Source organism: Onychostoma macrolepis, chromosome 03, assembly GCF_012432095.1.
Source record: "Onychostoma macrolepis isolate SWU-2019 chromosome 03, ASM1243209v1, whole genome shotgun sequence".
Taxonomy (NCBI): Eukaryota; Metazoa; Chordata; class Actinopteri; order Cypriniformes; family Cyprinidae; genus Onychostoma; species Onychostoma macrolepis.
Window position 1 is genome coordinate 1,666,066 of NC_081157.1, and position 20,308 is coordinate 1,686,373.

Consider the following 20,308-nt stretch of genomic DNA (forward strand, 5'->3'; position numbering starts at 1 on the left):
CAAGCAACAAGTGCAAATGACTGCAAGTTTTGATTTAAATGTTCAACATTTTTAAATGTTTAATACCAAAACGTAAATTAGAACCGTACACCCCAAAATAAAATATCGACTTTTTTTTTAAGATTGTTTTTATTACGTTTTCACCTTTTATTTATTTTAAATTGGCAAGTTAAAAAAAAGGGTCAGTTTACAAGTTTGTCTGCAATAAGGAAACTAGAATACGCTGCTTTTTAAGTGCAAACCACTTTTTTTATATAGATAATAACCTACGTCATGTATAAGTCATTTAGCAGTAAATTCCCTGGCATTTTTCCTCACCTTCCCCTGAGCTTCTTTTTTTTTTTCCTGTATATTTCATTCTTTTACCATAATCCATATATATTTTTGTCAGCAGTGAATCGGAATTAAAATGGTGATTTGAATCAAATTATTTTAACGGTCAATCAACACTATTAATAGCCTAGATATAAAATAAAATAAAATAAAAAAATAAACCTTTGATGGAATCATTCCACGTGACCAGCAACGGGGGGAAATCTGAATCTGTCGGATCCACTGATCTAAAGGTCAATGCCACTGACTCGATCACAAATCGAAAGTGTTTCAAAGACGTCTGTTCCTGGTGCACAAGACCGTTTGTACTACTGCAAGTAAGTTTTAATAGGCTTTATAGTTAATACAAATTATTATATTTATTTGGAGTATGAAGGGATTTAAATTCGAGTTTATAGGCTTGTTCCTGGCGCACCGCGTTATCCGAAAACGCAGCTGCAAATTACGCGAATCGTTTGATGACCACACGTCAAAACATTGAGCTTATTCAAATTAATAATTCTTTTTTTTTTTTTTTCCCCCAAACGTATTTCATTTAGTCTGCGTTTATCATTTCAGATCATTTAGATAATTCTGCACAGCACATGGCTCTATGTAGAGCAAAACCGAAAGTGGGTCTTATTTCCAGTTAGACAGTTAAACTCCAACATACATTCTTTAATGTAATTCGGTATCTTAATAATATCACTAAAAGTCATTTAAAAGTTATGGTTCACATAGCATATCACATACACTATTTATTTATTTTTTTCAGATAATGAAGTAGGAGCATCTAAAATGAATTAGTAGCCTATACGATTTTGTATAAGCATGAAGCAGACCCGGAGTGGCCGTCGTGATATAAAAGTTTCACACGGGACGCGGAAAGCGCAATAAAGTGTGAAGTTCATAATCTGTGCGACACAAAGAAAGCGAATCGCAGGCAGTTTTGTTTTCGTACACTCAAAATCCCGCCACAACTCTTCTTGAGACACGTTTCTTCCCCGCTTCCGTACTTCACACACGTGCGGAAAAAAGGATGCGTTACATTTTTACGTGACTGATAACTAAAATATCTAATCGCGACACATCTTTACTTTGTATTTAAGGCGAGACACTGCAGGTGAATAGGGATTTTTTTTTTTTTTAAACATATTAACTTGAAACTTTACCAATAAATTAAATTCATTATTATTAAAATTTTTTGCATTGCAAGTTTTCTGACAAAACATGTTTAGATATGCAAATGAGCTGATATCTCATTAAATATGCGCATATTTAAAAAACAAAAATCTAGATGCTGAAAACATTTACACTTGTAATCTTTATTTCATTTTAATAACATAACAGTGTTACAAATTTTTACAGAATAGATTTTGGATATCTCTTTTTTTTTAATCAAAAATATGAAAATACTATAAACACGTATTAAAATGCGATTATCGCCATATTTTTAACCCAAAAATGTTATGTAAATCAGGTAAAAAACATAGTGTCAATAAATCCTTCTGTAATAACCTTCAGAATATAACTAAGAATGAACATGGAAAATATGGCTTAGATAAGTGCTACACAAGTTGACATTTTTGGTTCAGAAAACGGCTGCTAAAGATATTGATTGCATAATTTCATATTTACAGATTAAAAATTACACTTTTTTTGTAACAGTAACTCATTTATCATTTTCCCCAAAGCTATACTACACAAATGAATACATATATAGACTGTGTGTGATTTATATTATAGACAGTGACACAATGAGAGGAGGACAAATCGAGGAGAAGTGTAGCAGAAAGAGGATAGGAGAGAGGAGAGGCCACAACTTAGTCTGCCATGCCTGCCTCATATGTTGGCCCTTCTTTAAGCTCTTGCTTGTGTCTTTTGGCCTTTTTGTCTATGTCACAGCTCTTTCTTTTATGTTTTGCACAAGCAGAGGTCACAGAATCTGCTTTTACTATCCGAAGCTTGTCTGCACTTTTGATTGCACTAACTGTGACCTCTGTGGTCTCAAGCCACAATCTGTCCATTACAGATAAAATGGCAGAAGCACCTTCATTGAATGTTGAAATAGCCATACTGGCTGCTGCCTCCACTCTGTTTTTGCCAACAAATACAGTTTTGGGACACCTTGACCAAATGACAGAATTTAAGCACTCATTTGCATTTTGGGTGCCCCCATGTTGCATTCTCTGCAGTAGGCTATCACTGGACATCCTATGATATAATGGAATAAGCTTTTTGCCAACCTCTTTTGTCAGAGAGCAGCCTGCATGCTCATTGTGACTCTCTGGTGTCACACCATTTTCCTCTGCTTTCCTGTACCAGCACCATGAGGGTTTGCATCTGTTATGCAGGGGATTCTCATCTGTTGACATGGAGTGTAGGAGGCTAGCCCAAATAGCAGTTCTCATTTGTTCTACATTGCCCCTCTATAATAATTTTGCAAGCTTTTACATTTTGCAGCTGTGAGCTTGCCTGCTCCTTTCCCACCCAATTTACCCAGTTTTCTTAGAGCTGTACCCATACGTTTGTGTGCATGGTTGATGCATTCTAGTTTTGTTATTTCATGTCCTGGATAAGGATTCAGTGCAACAACCTCCCTAAATGCAGTACTGTCTCCATCAGAAAGCATCTGAGTGTAGCGCAGCTGATGCCGGCTTATGGATCTCCCCCACATGCGCTTAGCTGATTCCTGCTCCATGGCTTTACTGGAACTAGAGAAGTTCTTTGTACAGTCATCGTGCTTTTCTTTCCATGTGTTGTACTCCTCCTCTGTGATGTTTTTTTCTCTCCTAGCATTTTCCTTTAGTGCACATGCATGACAGAAAGATGATAAAACTTCAAAGTCTATCACAAGCCCTGTAATAAGGTCTATGCACACACTAATGCCATAGTGTGAAGTAAAGCCCCTTTTCTGCCAAGTGCCATCAAAAGACACACTTATGTTGATGACAGCATCTGCATCCTCCCTCAGAATTTCTGCCACATCTGGGTCAATGTCTGCGTAAGCCTGTCTGACCTGATCTCTGGCCCTTCCTAGTGACTCCAAGCCTCTCTCTATCTCTGCCACTAAAAGTAAAAGCGTAGTTTGTCAAAATGCTATTCGATCAATCAAAATTAATGCATACAAGCACTAAAATATAGTAATACACTTTTGTAAATGTCAATATAAATCAGGATGATTTACACATTATTCATTCATTGTACAGTGGGAATATAGTAGGCTACCTAAACTGCCTGAACAACTCGGCTCGACGACGGGAGTAATTCACGGAAATCTGCGCTCACTGAAAAGAGCGGCCTCATCTCCTGTTATTCTGTCTTCACCGAAGTTGGCATTATTAAATGCCCGCTCCTTGGTGAATAAGACCTTTTATTAAACGACTTCTACTCATCTCACAACTTGGATTTTATGTTCATCACAGAATCCTGGATAAAGGTGGGTGATCTAACTCCTTTCTCTGATCTGATCCCTACTGATTGTTCATTCTTTAACTCCCCTCGTCTGAGTGGACGCGGGGTGGGATAGTAACAATTTTAAAAACTCTCTCTGCACACTGTCGATTGGTCCCTGTAACGGCTTTTTCCAGTTTTGAAGCTCAGTATCTTCAATTAGACTGGAATGGTCCTGTATGTGTAGGGGTGATTTACCGTCCTCCGCACTCTTCCAAGGACTTTATACAGCATTTCACGGAACTGATCGGCAATATTGCCACTAATTACGATCGCTTTCTATTGGTGGGTGATTTTAATATCCATGTCTGCTGTCCGTCAAACCCCCTATCGCATGACTTTCTTAATCTTATTGACGCTTTTAATCTATCTCAGTGGATCAGCGACTCTACTCATATTCAGGGCCATACGTTGGATCTTGTACTGTCGTATGGGCTTGATGTGACTGACATTGTGCTCTCAGATTTTATGATCTCGGACCATAAGCCCATATTATTTTCACTGACTCTTCCAGATCTCTCTCAAATTTCTACTACACCTGCAACTCTGTCTCGATTATACTCTCCTCAGTTTAGCACAAATTTCAACTTGTGCTTTGCTGAATGCTGCTCACAGTTGCACTTGGATCAGTCATTATCTGACTTGGATGCTGATCAACATCTTAGCCTTATGAATTCTGCCTGGCTTAAGGTAGCAAATGCAACTGCCCCCCTTAAGCCACACAAGCACAAATCAAAATCTGATCTATGGCAAAACTCTGACACTCGTCTCTTAAGACAAAATTGTAGAAAGGCAGAACGAAAGTGGAAAAAGGACAGGCTGCATATCTCTCTTCAAATGCTCAGAGACTCTCTTACATCTTATCAGACTGCAGCTAAGTCTGCAAAAGCTGCATATTTTTCTAATCTAATTGAAACTAATCACTCTAAACCTAAGGTATTGTTTTCAATTATTCAATCTGTCACAAATCCTCTGTTAACACTTTACCTGTTGCCTCTGTTGCTCTCTGTGAAAGCTTCTTGAGATATTTCAGTGACAAAATTACAAACTTAAGACTTTGCGTCTGCCCCACTTTAACTGTAACTGTCTCTCCAATCATGTCATCTGCCTCTGCCATTTTTGATGCTTTTGAACCTATCAATCTTCAGGAATTGAAGGAGGTGATTAGCAAGCTTAAACCTTCATTCTGTTCTAGTGATATCATTCACCCGAGATTTTTAAAATTAATTACAAATTCGATTGGGCCAGGTCTGGTGTCTCTTATTAATAAGTGTCTCCAAACTGGCTCTGTCCCTGCCGATCTTAAAGTCGCTACGGTCACTCCTCTGCTCAAGAAGCCTTCACTGGATTCCTCTGTCCTAAAAAATTTTCGGCCAATTTCTGTCTTGCCTTTCATTTCAAAGGTTTTGGAGAAAATTGTGCTGAATCAACTTCAAAGTTTTCTGTCAAGAAATTGTATTCATGAGGTTTTTCAATCTGGTTTTAAGTCTGCTCACAGCACTGAGTCTGCCCTGTTGAGAGTGTTAAATGATATTTACCTCTCTACCGATTCCGGAGACTCTGTGGTTCTTATCCTTTTAGATTTATCGGCCGCTTTTGATACTGTAGACCACTCCTCACTGTTATCCAGATTGGAGTCTTGGGTAGGTCTAAAAGCTAACGTCCTGAAATGGTTTCAATCCTACCTGTCTGACAGAAAGTTTTTAGTGAAGCTGGGTAATTTTACTTCTTCTTCTGCACCTCTGACCTGTGGCCTTCCACAAGGCTCTATCTTATCTCCTTCTCTATTTTCTCTTTACATCCTACCTCTGGGCTCAATTCTACGTAAACATGGTATGTCTTTTCACTTCTATGCAGATGATACTCAAATCTATCTACCAATCAAAAAAAACAATTCCACTGCGATTACCTCTCTTCTGCAATGTTTAGAGGAGGTAAAATCATGGCTAGCCCAAAATTTCCTCTTCCTAAATGAAGACAAGACCGAGGTAATTGTTTTTGGCCCAAATGAAAACTCTCAGTGTATAAGCCCTGAGTTAGAAAGTTTATCCGCTTTTAGATCCTCACGGTGCGGAACCTAGGAGTTCTTGTTGACCAGCATTTAAAATTTGATAAACATATTTCTTCTGTTATTGGATCCAGTTTTTATCAGCTTCGCTTTACTGTCCAAAATTAAACATTTTCTCACTCCTAAAACTCTCGAAATGGCTGTTCACGCTTTTGTTACATCTCGTCTAGATTACTGCAATTCTTTATATTGCGGTATATCTAAGTCTCAAATTGCGCTGCCTTCAGCTTGTTCAAAATGCTGCGGCCAGACTTCTTTTAAAGTGTCGTAAACATGAGCACATCACTCCAGTTCTTAAATCCTTACACTGGTTACCGGTCTGTCAGAGAATAGACTTTAAAATTCTCCTCTATGTATATAAATCCCTACACAATCTAGCCCCTATCTACCTCTCTGAACTTCTTCATCTCTACTCTCCGTCAAGAAGCCTACGATCCTGTGACCAGGCTTTGTTGGTAGTCCCTCACGTTAGGCGAAGCGTGAGGTGAGCGTGCTTTTGCAGTGGCAGGGCCTCGACTTTGGAATACCCTGCCTCTAGAGATTAGAATGGCCTCTTCTCTGTCTGTTTTTAAGTCTCTGCTAAAAACGTATTTATTTTCCTTAGTGTATTGACTACTGTGCTATGGCCAGTTTTAATTTTTAAATTGTTGTATTAAATTCTGTCGGGTTTGTTTTCTGTGTATGTGGTAGGCTATAATCTTGCTTTTCTGTAAAGCACTTTGGTCAGCCTGGTGGCTGTTGTAAATGTGCTATACAAATAAAATGAACTTGAACTTGAACTTGAACAACCTGTTAAAATGCTGGAAAACGTCTAATTTTACCTGTCACTCTTCTGTCCTGTCTCTGAAAGGTCTTCACATGTAGCGTAGGGATACCCAGTATCTTGGATATCTTCTTTAGAGCAGCATGTCCCAGCCCTAACTCATGTGCTAACAGAACCATTCTTATGTTTATATCAAAGGCTACATCACTCCTTGTTGACTCCTGTAGACGCGAGGATGAGAATCCACTTTTTCTGTAGCCATTTTCTAGCGATTTACATGTTTTGCATTCCAACAACAGACTGCTACAAAAGCCTTGATTTTGGGGATCTATATTTATTTGTAGATCATTCGACATACAATTTGGGCAAATCAAGTCAATGAAAAAGTTATCAAGATAAGAACAAGTTTTTATATGGTGTAATATGACATTTAGAAGAGCATAATCCATATGCTGTCTGCTACTCTGCTACACTTTATATATTTGACTTTTTCAGCTGTGCCTATTCATACGTTTTATTTCAGAATGTCTTCTTTAGAAATGTAATATGTCAGTTTTGTACTATGATACAACAAGGTGATAAAAAGTTATATTATAAAATAAAGTACATAAAAACTCTAATATGGAAAAGTATTGAGTTGTTCTGGCATAATGTTTATTTCCTGCAAAATACAGTTAGATCCATGCTTTGTGCGGAATGATCTGTTTCTACATTCATCCCTCTGAACTGCCATGTTTGTCGTTTGAGTAACATATTGTCATCTCCAGGTCATCTCGAGCAGCTGATACTTTTCACAAACCAGTGCTGATGTTTGCTCTAGCTGTTGAGCTGCAGTATGTCAGACGAGCGAGGAAAAGAGATGAATCTCTCAGAGAAACAGAGGTAAGACAATCAGTTTAAACACTTAAACAGGTTTGTCCTTTTAACAAAACCTTACCAACAGGGAGTGCTTTACTCAATATTGTCATGTCAAATACCTTGCAAAATTCTCTTTCATTAATTTTTTTTCCCTTAAAATAATAAAACAACACCGTGTTTGGTGATCTGCTTTGCTGTTTAATTAACTCAATTTGGAGTTTCTTTCCAATAGTACAATTACACAGGCAACAAAGCCTAAATCCATCCATCCATAGTTACAAAAAGGACAAATCCACAGCTTTAATTAGCATTTGCAGCATTAACATCTCCTGTTTTTTCCTCTCTGTTCTGTCATTAGTGAATGTTCGGACTCTGAGACTGTGAAGAGTGACCAGTCGAAAGACGATGCACCAAACTTCAGTGAGGAAACACCATCACCTACCAGAAGGTATTTCATGTTTTACTTTAAAGAATTACATTAAAAGCCATTTCATCAATAAATAAAACACTAAATCACAGATTGCAGAGTCTTGTAAGCTGCTTCTCTCTTTAATGAACTTGCACCCGTGTTTTTACCCTGAAAACACGCAGAGCTTTAAATGTGAACTGGTGGATCGATAAGAAAACAATACATTTTAAAAATCTATAGGGGTGTGCGACATGCATGGTCTGCGATAATAATATTGCAATTGTAGTTTTAACAATGTCCGTTTTGACAATGTCATGTATATCGCGAATATATGAATTCAGGTTAATACAGCTACTGCTGCTTGTTATTGCTAACTCCCTCTACCCATATGGCTTTACTTAAGGAAACCTAAAACACCCTAGCACCCCTAGTGGTAAGGAAGAAAACTGCCCACAAAATTCTTATTAAAGGGGGTCATATAATGGTACATGCACTTTTACAAGTTGATTGTACTGAAAAGTGTGTTAGCAGTGCCTGTACACAACCATCATAAAATGATAAAAATCCATCCAGTGTTTTTTTAATCTCCTTATTTGTTTTACCCTGTCTCAAATCAAGCCGTTCGACCGTGTGACGCCACACGGTCGGACGCCTCCCACGATGGTTGATTGACAGCAGTGTTTCAACACAGACCGCCCTTGCTCGTGAGCGAGCTGTCAATCATAGTCCGCGCGTCATTGTTGATATACGCTGGAGCTGTCTATGAGCAGAATGGCGTCTAAGCGATTGTGGTGTTCTGTTCTCGGTGCAATAATGAACACAGCAGTCATTTTGATGTTCCTAAGTCCGAACCGCTGAAGACACAGTGGCTGAGTTTCGCTTTTGAAGGAATATTCCCCACGAGCAACGTCAATGTTTTCATGTTTGCGCGAATCATTTTCACCAGACTGCTTTATAAATGAAGGTCAGTATAAAGCTGGTTTTGCTAAGAAGCTGCTCCTGACAAAAGAATCGGTACCAACTATTCGTGTTCCTGCTGAACCTCCAGAAGAAGTGAGTGTAACGCTTAATTAACCTTTATATTAATCTTTGCAAATCGCTAGCACGCTTCACGATGTATGTGGCTAATGTTTACATTCAGGGTACATGCATGTTTTCTATTTAAAACGTTCTCAATATAATGAATAATCCCACGTTTATAATGAACAAAACGTTACGGTTGCACAGTATCCTCAGAGACTCCCGCTGCCATTCTTCAAAATATTAGTGATGGGTCGTTCTTGAACGATTCGTTCATTTTGAACGAATCTTTAATGTGACTCGGGAAGAACGAGTCGTCTCAGGGAGTGATTCGTTCAGTCGCGCATGCGCAACATCCTATAGGTTCTGTACTGGAATTAGTTCACCTGTTTCGAGTCATCGGGTTTGAGTCGTTCGTTCATCACGTGACAGCCCCATAAGCTAAACCAATGCAGTCAGAGCCGGAAAGAGAATTGATTAGTTCACCTGTTTCGAGTCATCGGGTTTGAGTCGTTCGTTCATCACGTGACAGCCCCATAAGCTAAACCAATGCAGTCAGAGCCGGAAAGAGAATGGATTAGTTCACCTGTTTCGAGTCATCGGGTTTGAGTCGTTCGTTCTTTTGTCACGTGACCACTTGCCGGATCAGTAAAATACTATAAAGTAAAACTGTATTTTTTGTATGTTGGATCATATTTATCAAAATATGTGTAATAAGCATTTTCCTAGAAATAAAAATGGTCTGTTCATTTCTGTCACTCTTTCTTGAGGATCTGTTATTTTATAAATAAATAAAACCCTGTTATAAATAAAATATTGATTGATTTGTCCTTTCACTGTCTTTGTCTATCAATAAACATATAATATAACTATATAATAAAAAAATCCAAGCCTAAAATGACAAAGCACTTATAGTTTGTACATTTTTACTCCAATTTTGACTTTGCTGGTATCATTGTTTTTCCTAGGTAGACTTGACATATTGGTCTAATGTTTGTATAAGAAGATTGGTCAAAAAGGACACAATGACATAAAGTGAAAGCAAATAACATTTTGAATATGAATGATTAATGTTAGTTTAAAATATTAAGGTTATGATCTGGCTCTGTGGCTTTAGTATATTTTAATTTTCTTGTATTTTTTATTTAAATTGTTTTAATTCATTTTGGAATAGTTATCCTCTTTGCTAAAGCTTTTTCTGGCACAAAAATAAACAATAAAAAAAACAATTCAAGAGTGTGTACACAGTGTTAATGTCTAAAGTGTCATATGTTACAAAAGTATAACACTATAGTCTAATCTAAAGGGTTAATTCAAAAGACATAAATACAACAAGGTATTGTATTTTATGAAGATTAGACTCCAAAATTTAAAAAAAATTAAATTAAAGCATAACCAACTCTTTATTATCTTTATTACTACATTCAGTATTATGGAAAAGAACCATTGTGACAGAGATTAAAAGCAATAATTTGAGACCAGAAATGCATCACATAACTGTACGAGTAAATAATAATAATAATAATAATAATAATGACTATGCACCCGTTTGTAAGGAAGGTTGTAAATTAACTAATTTCTCTGCCCAAAGCTGTCACGTCACGTGACAAAAGAACGAACAACTCAAACCCGATGACTCGAAACAGGTGAACTAATCCATTCTCTTTCCGGCTCTGACTGCATTGGTTTAGCTTATGAGGCTGTCACGTGATGAACGAACGACTCAAACCCGAATGCTTGTCAGATAAGAGGTGAGGTCAAGACCCAGGTAAACGATGAATTAATCTTTTCTGTTTCTTATAGCATTATAGTTTGTAGTGTGATCAACGTTTGCATAAGTAGTAGATGTGTTAGGGAAGTAGCACGTAACATTTTAATAATATTTTGCTAAAATGAACGAAATGACTCGAAAAAAGATTCGTTCATTTTGCTGAACGAGACTCAAAGGTCCGAGTCAGTAAAATGATCCGAACTTCCCATCACTACAAAATATACCCTCAACTGTTGTCAAGGCAACACTCCACGTGTGTTGTGTCAAAAACGCCCCACAGAACAGAGGGGCGGGGCGAGCAAAGCTCACTAGCATTTAAAAACACACGCACTAAAACCGTGTGCTGAAAACAGAGCTGTTTTTGAGCAGGTAAAATGAGTGTTTTCTTACAATACTAATGAGAATTTTTAATTAAAGTATATTACAAACTTTCAATTTAGACCCTAAAGAATCATATTAGCTTGTACAAAAATGGCATTATATGACCCCTTTAACAGGCTCATGTCTGTTACACCTCAATTATGGCTTGTGAGATCTAATTTCCTGCAGAGTTTAGCTACAACTTGATCAAACTCACCCACATGTGATTTTCTAATGATCCTGAAGACACTGATTAGCATGCTCAGGTGTGTTTGATTAAGGTTAGAACTAAACTCTGCAGGAAAGTGGATCTTGTGAGCCAGATTTGAGGATCCCTGGCCTTTATGAAACAACAGGTTCTGGAAAGGTCTCTTTTGGTTTGAGCCATTCCAGTTCAATTTAGAGGCTAAAGAATGGTCAGTCAATGTTAGTATTCTCCTAGTTGTATTACAGGGCTGCCTACACCGAACCTGCATGGGCCCAAAGGTACAAAAGTTGCTCTGGGCCCGAACAGGCTGGCCCACACTGGGTCATCATTGGATTAATGTGGGCAGTCCCATAGTGTGGGCTACTTACAGAGAGCCTACGGTGAGCCCAAAGCTGTGGGCCTCACCTGCATAAGCCCACACTGTGCCTGTTTAGGTTTGGTGTGTGCTGGCCCTAGTCCACTGTGTCTGCAAAAAGCCAGCAAGCCCTGCAGGGACATGTTTGCAAGGATTTTCCTCCCATATAGAAAACCATTAGAAACAAAATGCTTAACATGGCTTAATGCTTTAAGAAAGACTAAATATGAGATACAGTTTATTACAAATATAAACTATGTAGCAACACACAAATTCCCTTTTTTTGGAGTTTGGTATCAATTTTGATTAAAAACACCTATGTCAGATAATTAAGCACTTTCTTTTAATTTGAAAATGCAGGCTGGTAAATTAGAGCGAAAACTGGATAAATTCCTAATATGACAGAAATAGCAATAGCCTATATGCTATTCCGAATTCAGCATATGTAGAAAGATTGTTTACCCCAGCAACAGCGACACCAATCAGAAATGTCTTTGAAGTTGACCAGTCGCTGATTGGTTGGCTTCCCAGCTGCAGGTAGTTAAACACATCTTATTCTGGTCACATTTCTTAAAGCAAAAGTTGAAAGGTTTTCACCTGAGAATAATTTGGAATATCTTTATAATTTGTAATAGTTTTGACCAACCAGTCCTGTAGTTAAGTGTGTGTGTGTGGTTTAATGCATTAAAAATGATATATAAAGGCCAAATTCGGTATATGGTTTATTAAAAATATACATGCACCGGCAAGAGATGTATCCAGAATATGAATGCAATGCAATAAATTGCACGTTAAACATTTTCTTCCCATAGAAAGAAGGAAAACACTTCACATGGCTTAATGCAGTGAGAAAGTGAAAATAAAAATTTGGTATACAGTTTATTAAAAATATAAACTATACATGCAAGCAGATAAACCCAGAATATGAACGCAACAAGCAAAGTTTCACATTAAGCGTATTAGAATGAGTTTCACAATTTGAGTTGAATTACTGAAATAAATGAACTTTTCCACGTCATTCTAATTTATTGAGATGCACCTATATATATATATATATATATATATATATATATATATATATATATATTAGTGGTGGGCGTTATCGGCGTTAACGTGCTGCGTTAACGTGAGACTCTTATCGGGCGATAAAAAATATCGCCGTTAATCTATTCTCAAAGTTGGGTTGGGAGCTGGGTCTATACTACGCAAGCTATGATGACTTTCACCTTGATATTTTAGCCGGATGTATACCTAGTCGAATTGCACTGTAGGGGCGAGAACGAGTCTTCCAACCTGTGTGTATGCGTGCTAACATGGATGCAGCTATGAAGCCGCCGGGTTTGCTTCAGGAAAATTTATTTTAAAGCTTCCCAATGAATCGGCAAGTCATTTCTGTCTCGTTACATGGTCGCGCTCTCTGTATCGCGCACAGCGGAGTTCCGCCCGGGTTCACACACACACACACACACACACAACGTAAGCGCACACACAAGTAAGCACACTCCCACTCCTATTTGTAAATATTAAGCAAAACGTCTATTTAAATATGACTTCTGTGTGTCTCTGTGTTAATGTATGGCGCAGACGCGGGTTTGTTTACTCATACAGAAGCGCGTGGCTTGCGGTCTGCCGCCTCACTAAATGAGGACATAAATACATGAACAACATCTCCAGAACTGCTCTGAGAGTCACTTCACGAGCATTCGAGCGTTTCATTTGAGAAAAACTATCCTCATATCATATACACACAGAAATGTAAAGGTATTCACGGCAACCCGTCAAAATAAAGTTCGGTTTCACTTGAAGACATTGTGCAGAACGTAATAGGCTACTACTACTAAAACTATTAAAACCTTATCTTTAAGGAATAATCATACAATGTCTTCAATGTTATTATCAATATTAAATTGTTGATGACTGCTAGTTGTTTACTACTAGTAGTGAACTTATTCTGATCTACTTGGCAGAATTCAAATGAGCCATTTTAATCTAGATTAATCTAGATTAAAAAATTAATCTATGCCCACCACTAATATATATATATATATATATATATATATATATATATATATATATGTGTGTGTGTGTGTGTGTGTGTGTGTGTGTATATATATACACACACACACACACACACACACACACACACACATATATATATATATATATATATATATATATATATATATATATATATATATATGTATATATATATATATATATATGTATATATATGTATATATATATATATATATATATATGTATATATATATATATATATATATATATATATATATATATATATATATGTGTATATGTATATATTTATATTTAATAATAATCCACATTGCCTGATGATCTGCTTTACTGTTTAATGAACTCAATTTGGAGTCTCTTTCTAGTAATACATTTACACAGGCCATAAAACCTAAATCCATTCTGTAAGAAAAATGATGAGCATGTTGAAGATCTCAATGAAGAAGTTTATTGCAGCATAGCGGTCACAAAGTACATGAAGTACCTTGGGTTCCGGGGGAGTCAAACTCTGGGTCGGGGCAGACTATAGTTTCTTACAAACCCCACTTTGATGCTTTTGGCCCAAAAGAAGCATCACACCCACTTCCATTACACACCTCACTTCCTCTCTAGCCAAAAACAGGAGAAAAAGGTTATACAAAAGCAAAAAGGCATTCTCTCCCTACATGTCCCAATTAATCCTGAAGTAGTAGAAATAAAACATTAACCCCCGGTTTCACAGACAAGGCTTAAGCCTAGTCCTAGACTAAAATGTAAATCTGAGCTGTCTCAACTGAAAGAAACTGGCAAGCAAACTAAAAGACAGTTTCTGCTTAAAAGTCAATACTAGGATAGTACAATATTTGCAGTGAATCGCAGACAAACAGAGGAAAAAATGTATTTAGTTACCACTTGTAGTACACTTGAGTGTACTAGTGTATGAAAGATGGGTTCAAGTGTACTACAAGTGGTAACTAAATACATTTTTTAAATACAGAGATAGTATGTTAAAAGCAAATTTAGTTCATATTCATGGTGTCCCAAAATAGCACAATTGAGTACACTTGTCACAGGTTAACCTGTTGACTCTATAAACTTGGATTTACAAACAGACCCATTTCACTTGTACTGGACATTGCCGGCAAATTAACATCTGTGTACACACCAGGAAAGTGTTATGGAGTTTCTGTTTTGTTTAGTGTAAGTTTGTTACTGCTGTGTTTTGTTCTAGTTTTCAACTCTTTATAGTTTTTCTTAAATCACAATTTTTCTAAAAAAAAAAAGAACAAAAGGTCAGGACACACAATATATGTGATAATTACATTTATTTTTCCATATATTTTCCACAAACCTCGTTACAGTTAAACTTCCAGGTTCACACTCTGTACAATCAAACCCTCAATCAGTGTTGCCAACTGCTTTCAATTGGTCTTTGTCAGTCACATGCTTTTATTATGTGTGACATCACCAAGGCGCCATTTTGAAGGTATCGTTGCATTAAGCAGTGAACTGAAAGTGTACAGAGACGTACAGTAAAGACCGATTAAATTGTCATACTGGAGAAATAGATGCAAACCAAGTAGATACGGTTTCTAAAAAAATTTCTTTAGGAACCGTAATTTATATAATTTGTCATTGATGATTAACAATTAACACTGATCCATACTACCTGACGCATCGCTGCCTCCAACCTCGTTGGATATATTATTATCTTGTTTACAGTATAAAAACTTATATTATTTACTTATACACTTATATGTTCTGTTTTTTTCTACCATTGATTTGCACAATTGTAAGTAATTACATCATGTGAATCTCTACCATTATTGTTTATTGTTTATTTGGATCCCCATTAGCTTCCACAGAGTAGTTGCTAGTCTTCCTGGGGTCCTCAACTCAATCCAAAACAGACAATCGTACAAATAGATTAAAAAAACAAACAAAAAACAAAAACAAATTGACTTATCACATCACAAACTATACATCTCAGCAGAAGCAGCACTTAAAAATATACATCTACATTTTTCTAAGCATGTCTTCACATTTTCTTCGAAATACATATGTACAGTTACTTGACCATACCATAGGGCAGTGCTCAAGATGCGATAAAACTAATGACTGTACCACATCTTTGAAAAGTGAAGATGGGATAAATGCAGAACATTTCCTGGCCACCGCTATACCTTTTCCCATAGTACTTACTATATTATCTATATGTTTGGACGTATTGTCAAGCATCACACCCAGCAACTTAGCATGTTACTTGTTCTATTGGCACCCCATTAATAAATAAATTCAAATCAGCAGCTTTAGTCATACTATTTTTGTTACTAAAAACAATATATTTGTGTTTTTCTAAATTTAAAATCAATTTTTTTAATTCGAACCCACTTAGTAATTGTTAACAACTCATCACTTAAATTTTCCTGAAGCTCAGTTAATGTATGTGCCGTGGAAAACATTGTAGAAACATCAGCATACATAACTATATTTGCCTTATCGACAACATATGGTAAATCATTTATAAAAATGGAAAACAATAATGGACCTAAACAACTACCCTGTGGTACACCACAGTAGATATTTTTAGCCTAGAAAGATCCATTATAAAACACTCTCTGTTTTCTTCCAATCCAATCAAGAGCTGTGAGTGAAAAACCATAACATTTTAGTTTAGCAACAAGAATGTCATGATCAATAACATCAAAAGCTGCTGTATAGTCTAATAAGACAGCACAGACCAATTTCTTATCATCTAGGGTTGCTAACCATTCGTCTGTCATGTGTATAAGAGCAGTACTTGTGGAGTGTCCTGGTCTGTAACCATGTTGTGCCTTAGTAAATAATCCATTGATTCTAAAATATTGTCAAATTTGTTTAAAATAATTTTCTCCAACAGCTTGCTCAAAATAGGAAGAATACTAATTGGCCTACAGTTAGATCCTGAAAAGTCTGTTTTTGTGAAGTATTCAGTTTAAATTACACTGAGTTAAGTACAAACCCCCCAAAACAATATTTAATTTCAGTAACATTAATGAAATAAAATAACTCTTTACACCAATGCATAAAACGATTGCAAGACATTTCACGGTACATGACCCGTTTCTGCTCACCTGCTCCCTGGTTGTCTGTTTGATAGCATTGATAACCCTAAATAACATGTGAAAATAATGTTGGTTACTTCAGAAAACAGAAAATAAGCACATCTAAAAAAATCTCTTACTTACATTTATGAAAATGTCGAGGGTAAACGAACATAAACGGAGATATGTTGGCAAATATGATGATTTTGCGTATCACTGCTGCAACCCAGGCCATCCGACACGGCGACGCCTCTTGTTGTCTAGTCTTTTTTTCAAGTGTGAGACCTAAAAGTTTTTGACCTTTTCTATCATGTAATTCACCATTGCAGACTTTAACACAACAAGAACGTATCATTTTAAAGCAAATGAAAAAGACAATTCTCCAACTACAGAACACCTCGCCTTTGATACCTTAAAAATGGCGGCGATACCCAAAATGCACTTCAATTTTCGTGAGCGTGACGTCACCTGACAAAGCCCGATTGAAAGTAGCTAAAACTGGTAGCTAAATGTCATTAGATGACATCATAATGGCAAATTCACTGATCTATATAAAGATGAATATAGATCAGTGGGCAAGATGAGAACTTAGATAAGGTTTGTCCAAAAAGTTGCTATATTTGTCCCTAAACTTTTGAAAAAAAGTCTCAAAAGGGGTGGGGAAGTCGCTAAATCTAGCTACAAAATTACTAAATTGGCAACACTGTCTAGGTCAAGCTGGTTTTTAAAACAACCGCCACATCACTTCCTGTGGAAGCTGCCGTTTTGTTGTGATGTCAGAGGGGGGAGAAATTAGGAACAGTTAGTTTTCCATTTAATTTGTTGTTAAACTCTCTTCTGTTAATGGTTGTTGTTTTACTTGTTTGGAAGGTTTAAGTCTGGTTGTGCAGGATGTTTACATTATTGGTTTGTTACAAACTAATTTGTTTGTTTTCTCCCCAGTTGGTATGCCCTGTAGGAGGGACATTTGCCTATAATTATTTCCTGAAAGGAAGTCAGTTTGCGTTTTGTCTTTGCTTCTGATTGTGGACTGAGCAGTGTTACATACTTGGGCCATTTTGGTGTAGCCAAATTAAGCTGTTGCTGTTTTGTAGTGATGGCGAAGTGAAGCGTTCTGAACCAATGAAGCTTTGAACCCAATTGTATCTGTACGAGCGTAAGGGATGCTCAAGGGTCGGTTGGGCACTAGTAGAAATGGTGGTAGGAGTTTCCGGTTAGAGAAACGGGAGCAAGAGAGCTGGTCCCAGTTTAAGGATTTTATTTGGTTTATCCTTGCATGTTTGAATGGTTACAGGCACTTGCCCATAGGAGGTGTATATGGGCGTGTTTGTGGTCTACAATGAACAGAGAAAACAGTATACAATATGAAATTTGAAATATAAACAATCATATGGCTAGCATAAGGAAATGAACATTATCCACAGCCACAGTGAATCACAGTGAATCAAATATCAGGTAATAAAGGCATTCAAGTTGCATTTAAATAGCTGCATTACTTTGGCAAAGTGTTTATCATTTAAATATGTACCGTAAACAGGTGTACAAATTTAGCTTATGTATCGAAATTATGCAGTGGAACATGCACATTTTAGAGGTCTGCAAGCCCGTCAGGTCCCGACGGAGCCCGACACGCTCGACACGCTCGACACGCTGAGTCCATTCGGGCTGAGTCCATTCGGGCTGAGTCCATTCGGGCCGGGCTCGGGCCATTTTTTTTTTTTTTACAGATCGGGCTCGGGCTCATTTAGCTTCTCTCCTTTTATTGTGCCCATATACGCGCAGAGCACACATGGCTACTGTATTAAATACTGATTATATTATAAATGCTATACATCGCCTAAGCAATACGCAACGCATACGCACGCATTAGCATACAGGTGACCACGCAGAGCATCAGGAAGAAGTTGGAGCGTGGAGTTACAAAAAGTTCCCAATGCTTCGAAAAGCTGCATTTTGATCAGCCATGCATTTGATGATGATCCTGACGCCATCTCCTCACTGGATGCGCCTTTAGAGAGAAATGCATCTTTAGGGATTTTATAATGAAAGAGTTTTTGTTTTCGATTCGAATTATTTCGTTTTAAAGTAGTAATTCAAAGCTTTCTATAGACACTATATTTATCAAGTCAGTGAGGCAAGTAGGCTATATGCTGTGTTTCGGTTTTTCAGAAACGCTCCGCTTGCTCAAAACCGAAACTGCTTCTTTTTTTTTCTTTTTTTTTGTTGATATTGTGAGTGCACACAAATAAAAGTAGACCCTTTACAGTTCCGAACAACGTAGCCTTTACTCTTACCTTTATGAGCAAAATGACAGCGTATTTTGAAATGTTTCCAATGCAAGTGATCGCTCTGGCGTCCTGTAAAGCGCGCTCAGCTTCCACTCTCCGCACAAACTACTGGATATGCATCAGTGCACATTTATCTAGCTCAAGCGTTTAAACTAACATTGTGGAGCTGTTTTATAATTATAGATTTAATTTTAGAGAAGTCGTGATGATTTGAGAAAGCTAAATTATCAAACATATCAACTCGCTGTCTGCTGCTGGCCGCTTGGTTGTAACTTTAAAAAACAAAAACTTACATTTAACGAATAAAAAAAAAATGCTCCAAACGTTTTTCTAAATTAACTTAATAAAATAACGAAACTAAATACAATCACTTTGCCATTTCATACAAAACTGAACTATTTTAATAGCTGAAACAGTAGTAGATAAGCTGTTTTGGGAGAAGGGGAAAAAGACGGGCTCGGTCGGACTCGGCCGAGAATTCTGATGAGCTGTCGGACACGGGCCGGGCTAGGGCCTGAGCGTCTCGGGCCAGGGCCGGGCTAGGGCCTAAATTTTAGGCCCGTGCAGGGCTCTAGCACATTTAAGCAGTATTAAATGAGTGTCAACATTTAAATTAGCATAGACTTAGTCAGCATGCAACTCCCGCAAATTATACACTCTATTCAAGTCATTATTTGAACTGGTAAAGTTTACAGGTGATAATAACAGAGTAAAGAAAGAAAAAAAAAAAAAACATTTCAGTTTGACCAGCATAGAATGTAAAACAGATAACTTACTTTTTAATCAATCACTCACAGAAGAAACAAACATGCAGTAGTCCATTTTCTTGCACAATGAACAAGTCAATCGCTCCACCCATACATATAGACTGCCTCCTGACACTTGTCTGGGCATGTCTTGATTTGTTCAGCTTTGTCCAAGCATTAAAGTTATAGACATAAAGATACCACTGGGTGGCGTTGTTGTGCTTTCATACAGTATCGGAAAAAGGTTCATTACTCAAAGCTTTTTAAAATGGTTTATGCTGTGGCCATCAATAAGAATAACACCTTCCAAAGTGCTGTGATTCATTACAGCTGTTGGTTTCACATCTGGTTCTACTGCTGATTCCTTGTTTTAATTTATTGTATAAACATAATGGCCATTGTCAAAGTCATTCATTTGTGTCGGTGTACTGCCACTAAAATATTTCAAATAAATCAAACATAAACTCGTGAATTAAATCTGTGATCTGTCAATGTTAACTCTGCCTCAGTCCTTAGACTGTTATTTCATGGGCAAAGTTCATTTGACCTTAATATATAAATTAGGATAAAAAGAAAACAATGCTAACACATTATAATGTAA

General features: G+C 37.1%; 1 protein-coding gene across 1 annotated transcript in view; it reads left to right on the forward strand.

The window, feature by feature from the left end:
• The first annotated feature begins 370 nt into the window (after window positions 1-370).
• Window positions 371-20,308, forward strand: part of LOC131537397 (uncharacterized) — a 199,744-nt gene continuing 179,806 nt past the window's right edge. Inside the window, exons 1-3 of the mRNA XM_058770780.1 lie at window positions 371-650; window positions 7,364-7,478; window positions 7,813-7,902. Of these exons, the coding sequence (XP_058626763.1) occupies window positions 7,432-7,478; window positions 7,813-7,902 (137 nt within the window). The 5' untranslated portion in view covers window positions 371-650; window positions 7,364-7,431. The remainder of the gene's footprint in view (window positions 651-7,363; window positions 7,479-7,812; window positions 7,903-20,308) is intronic.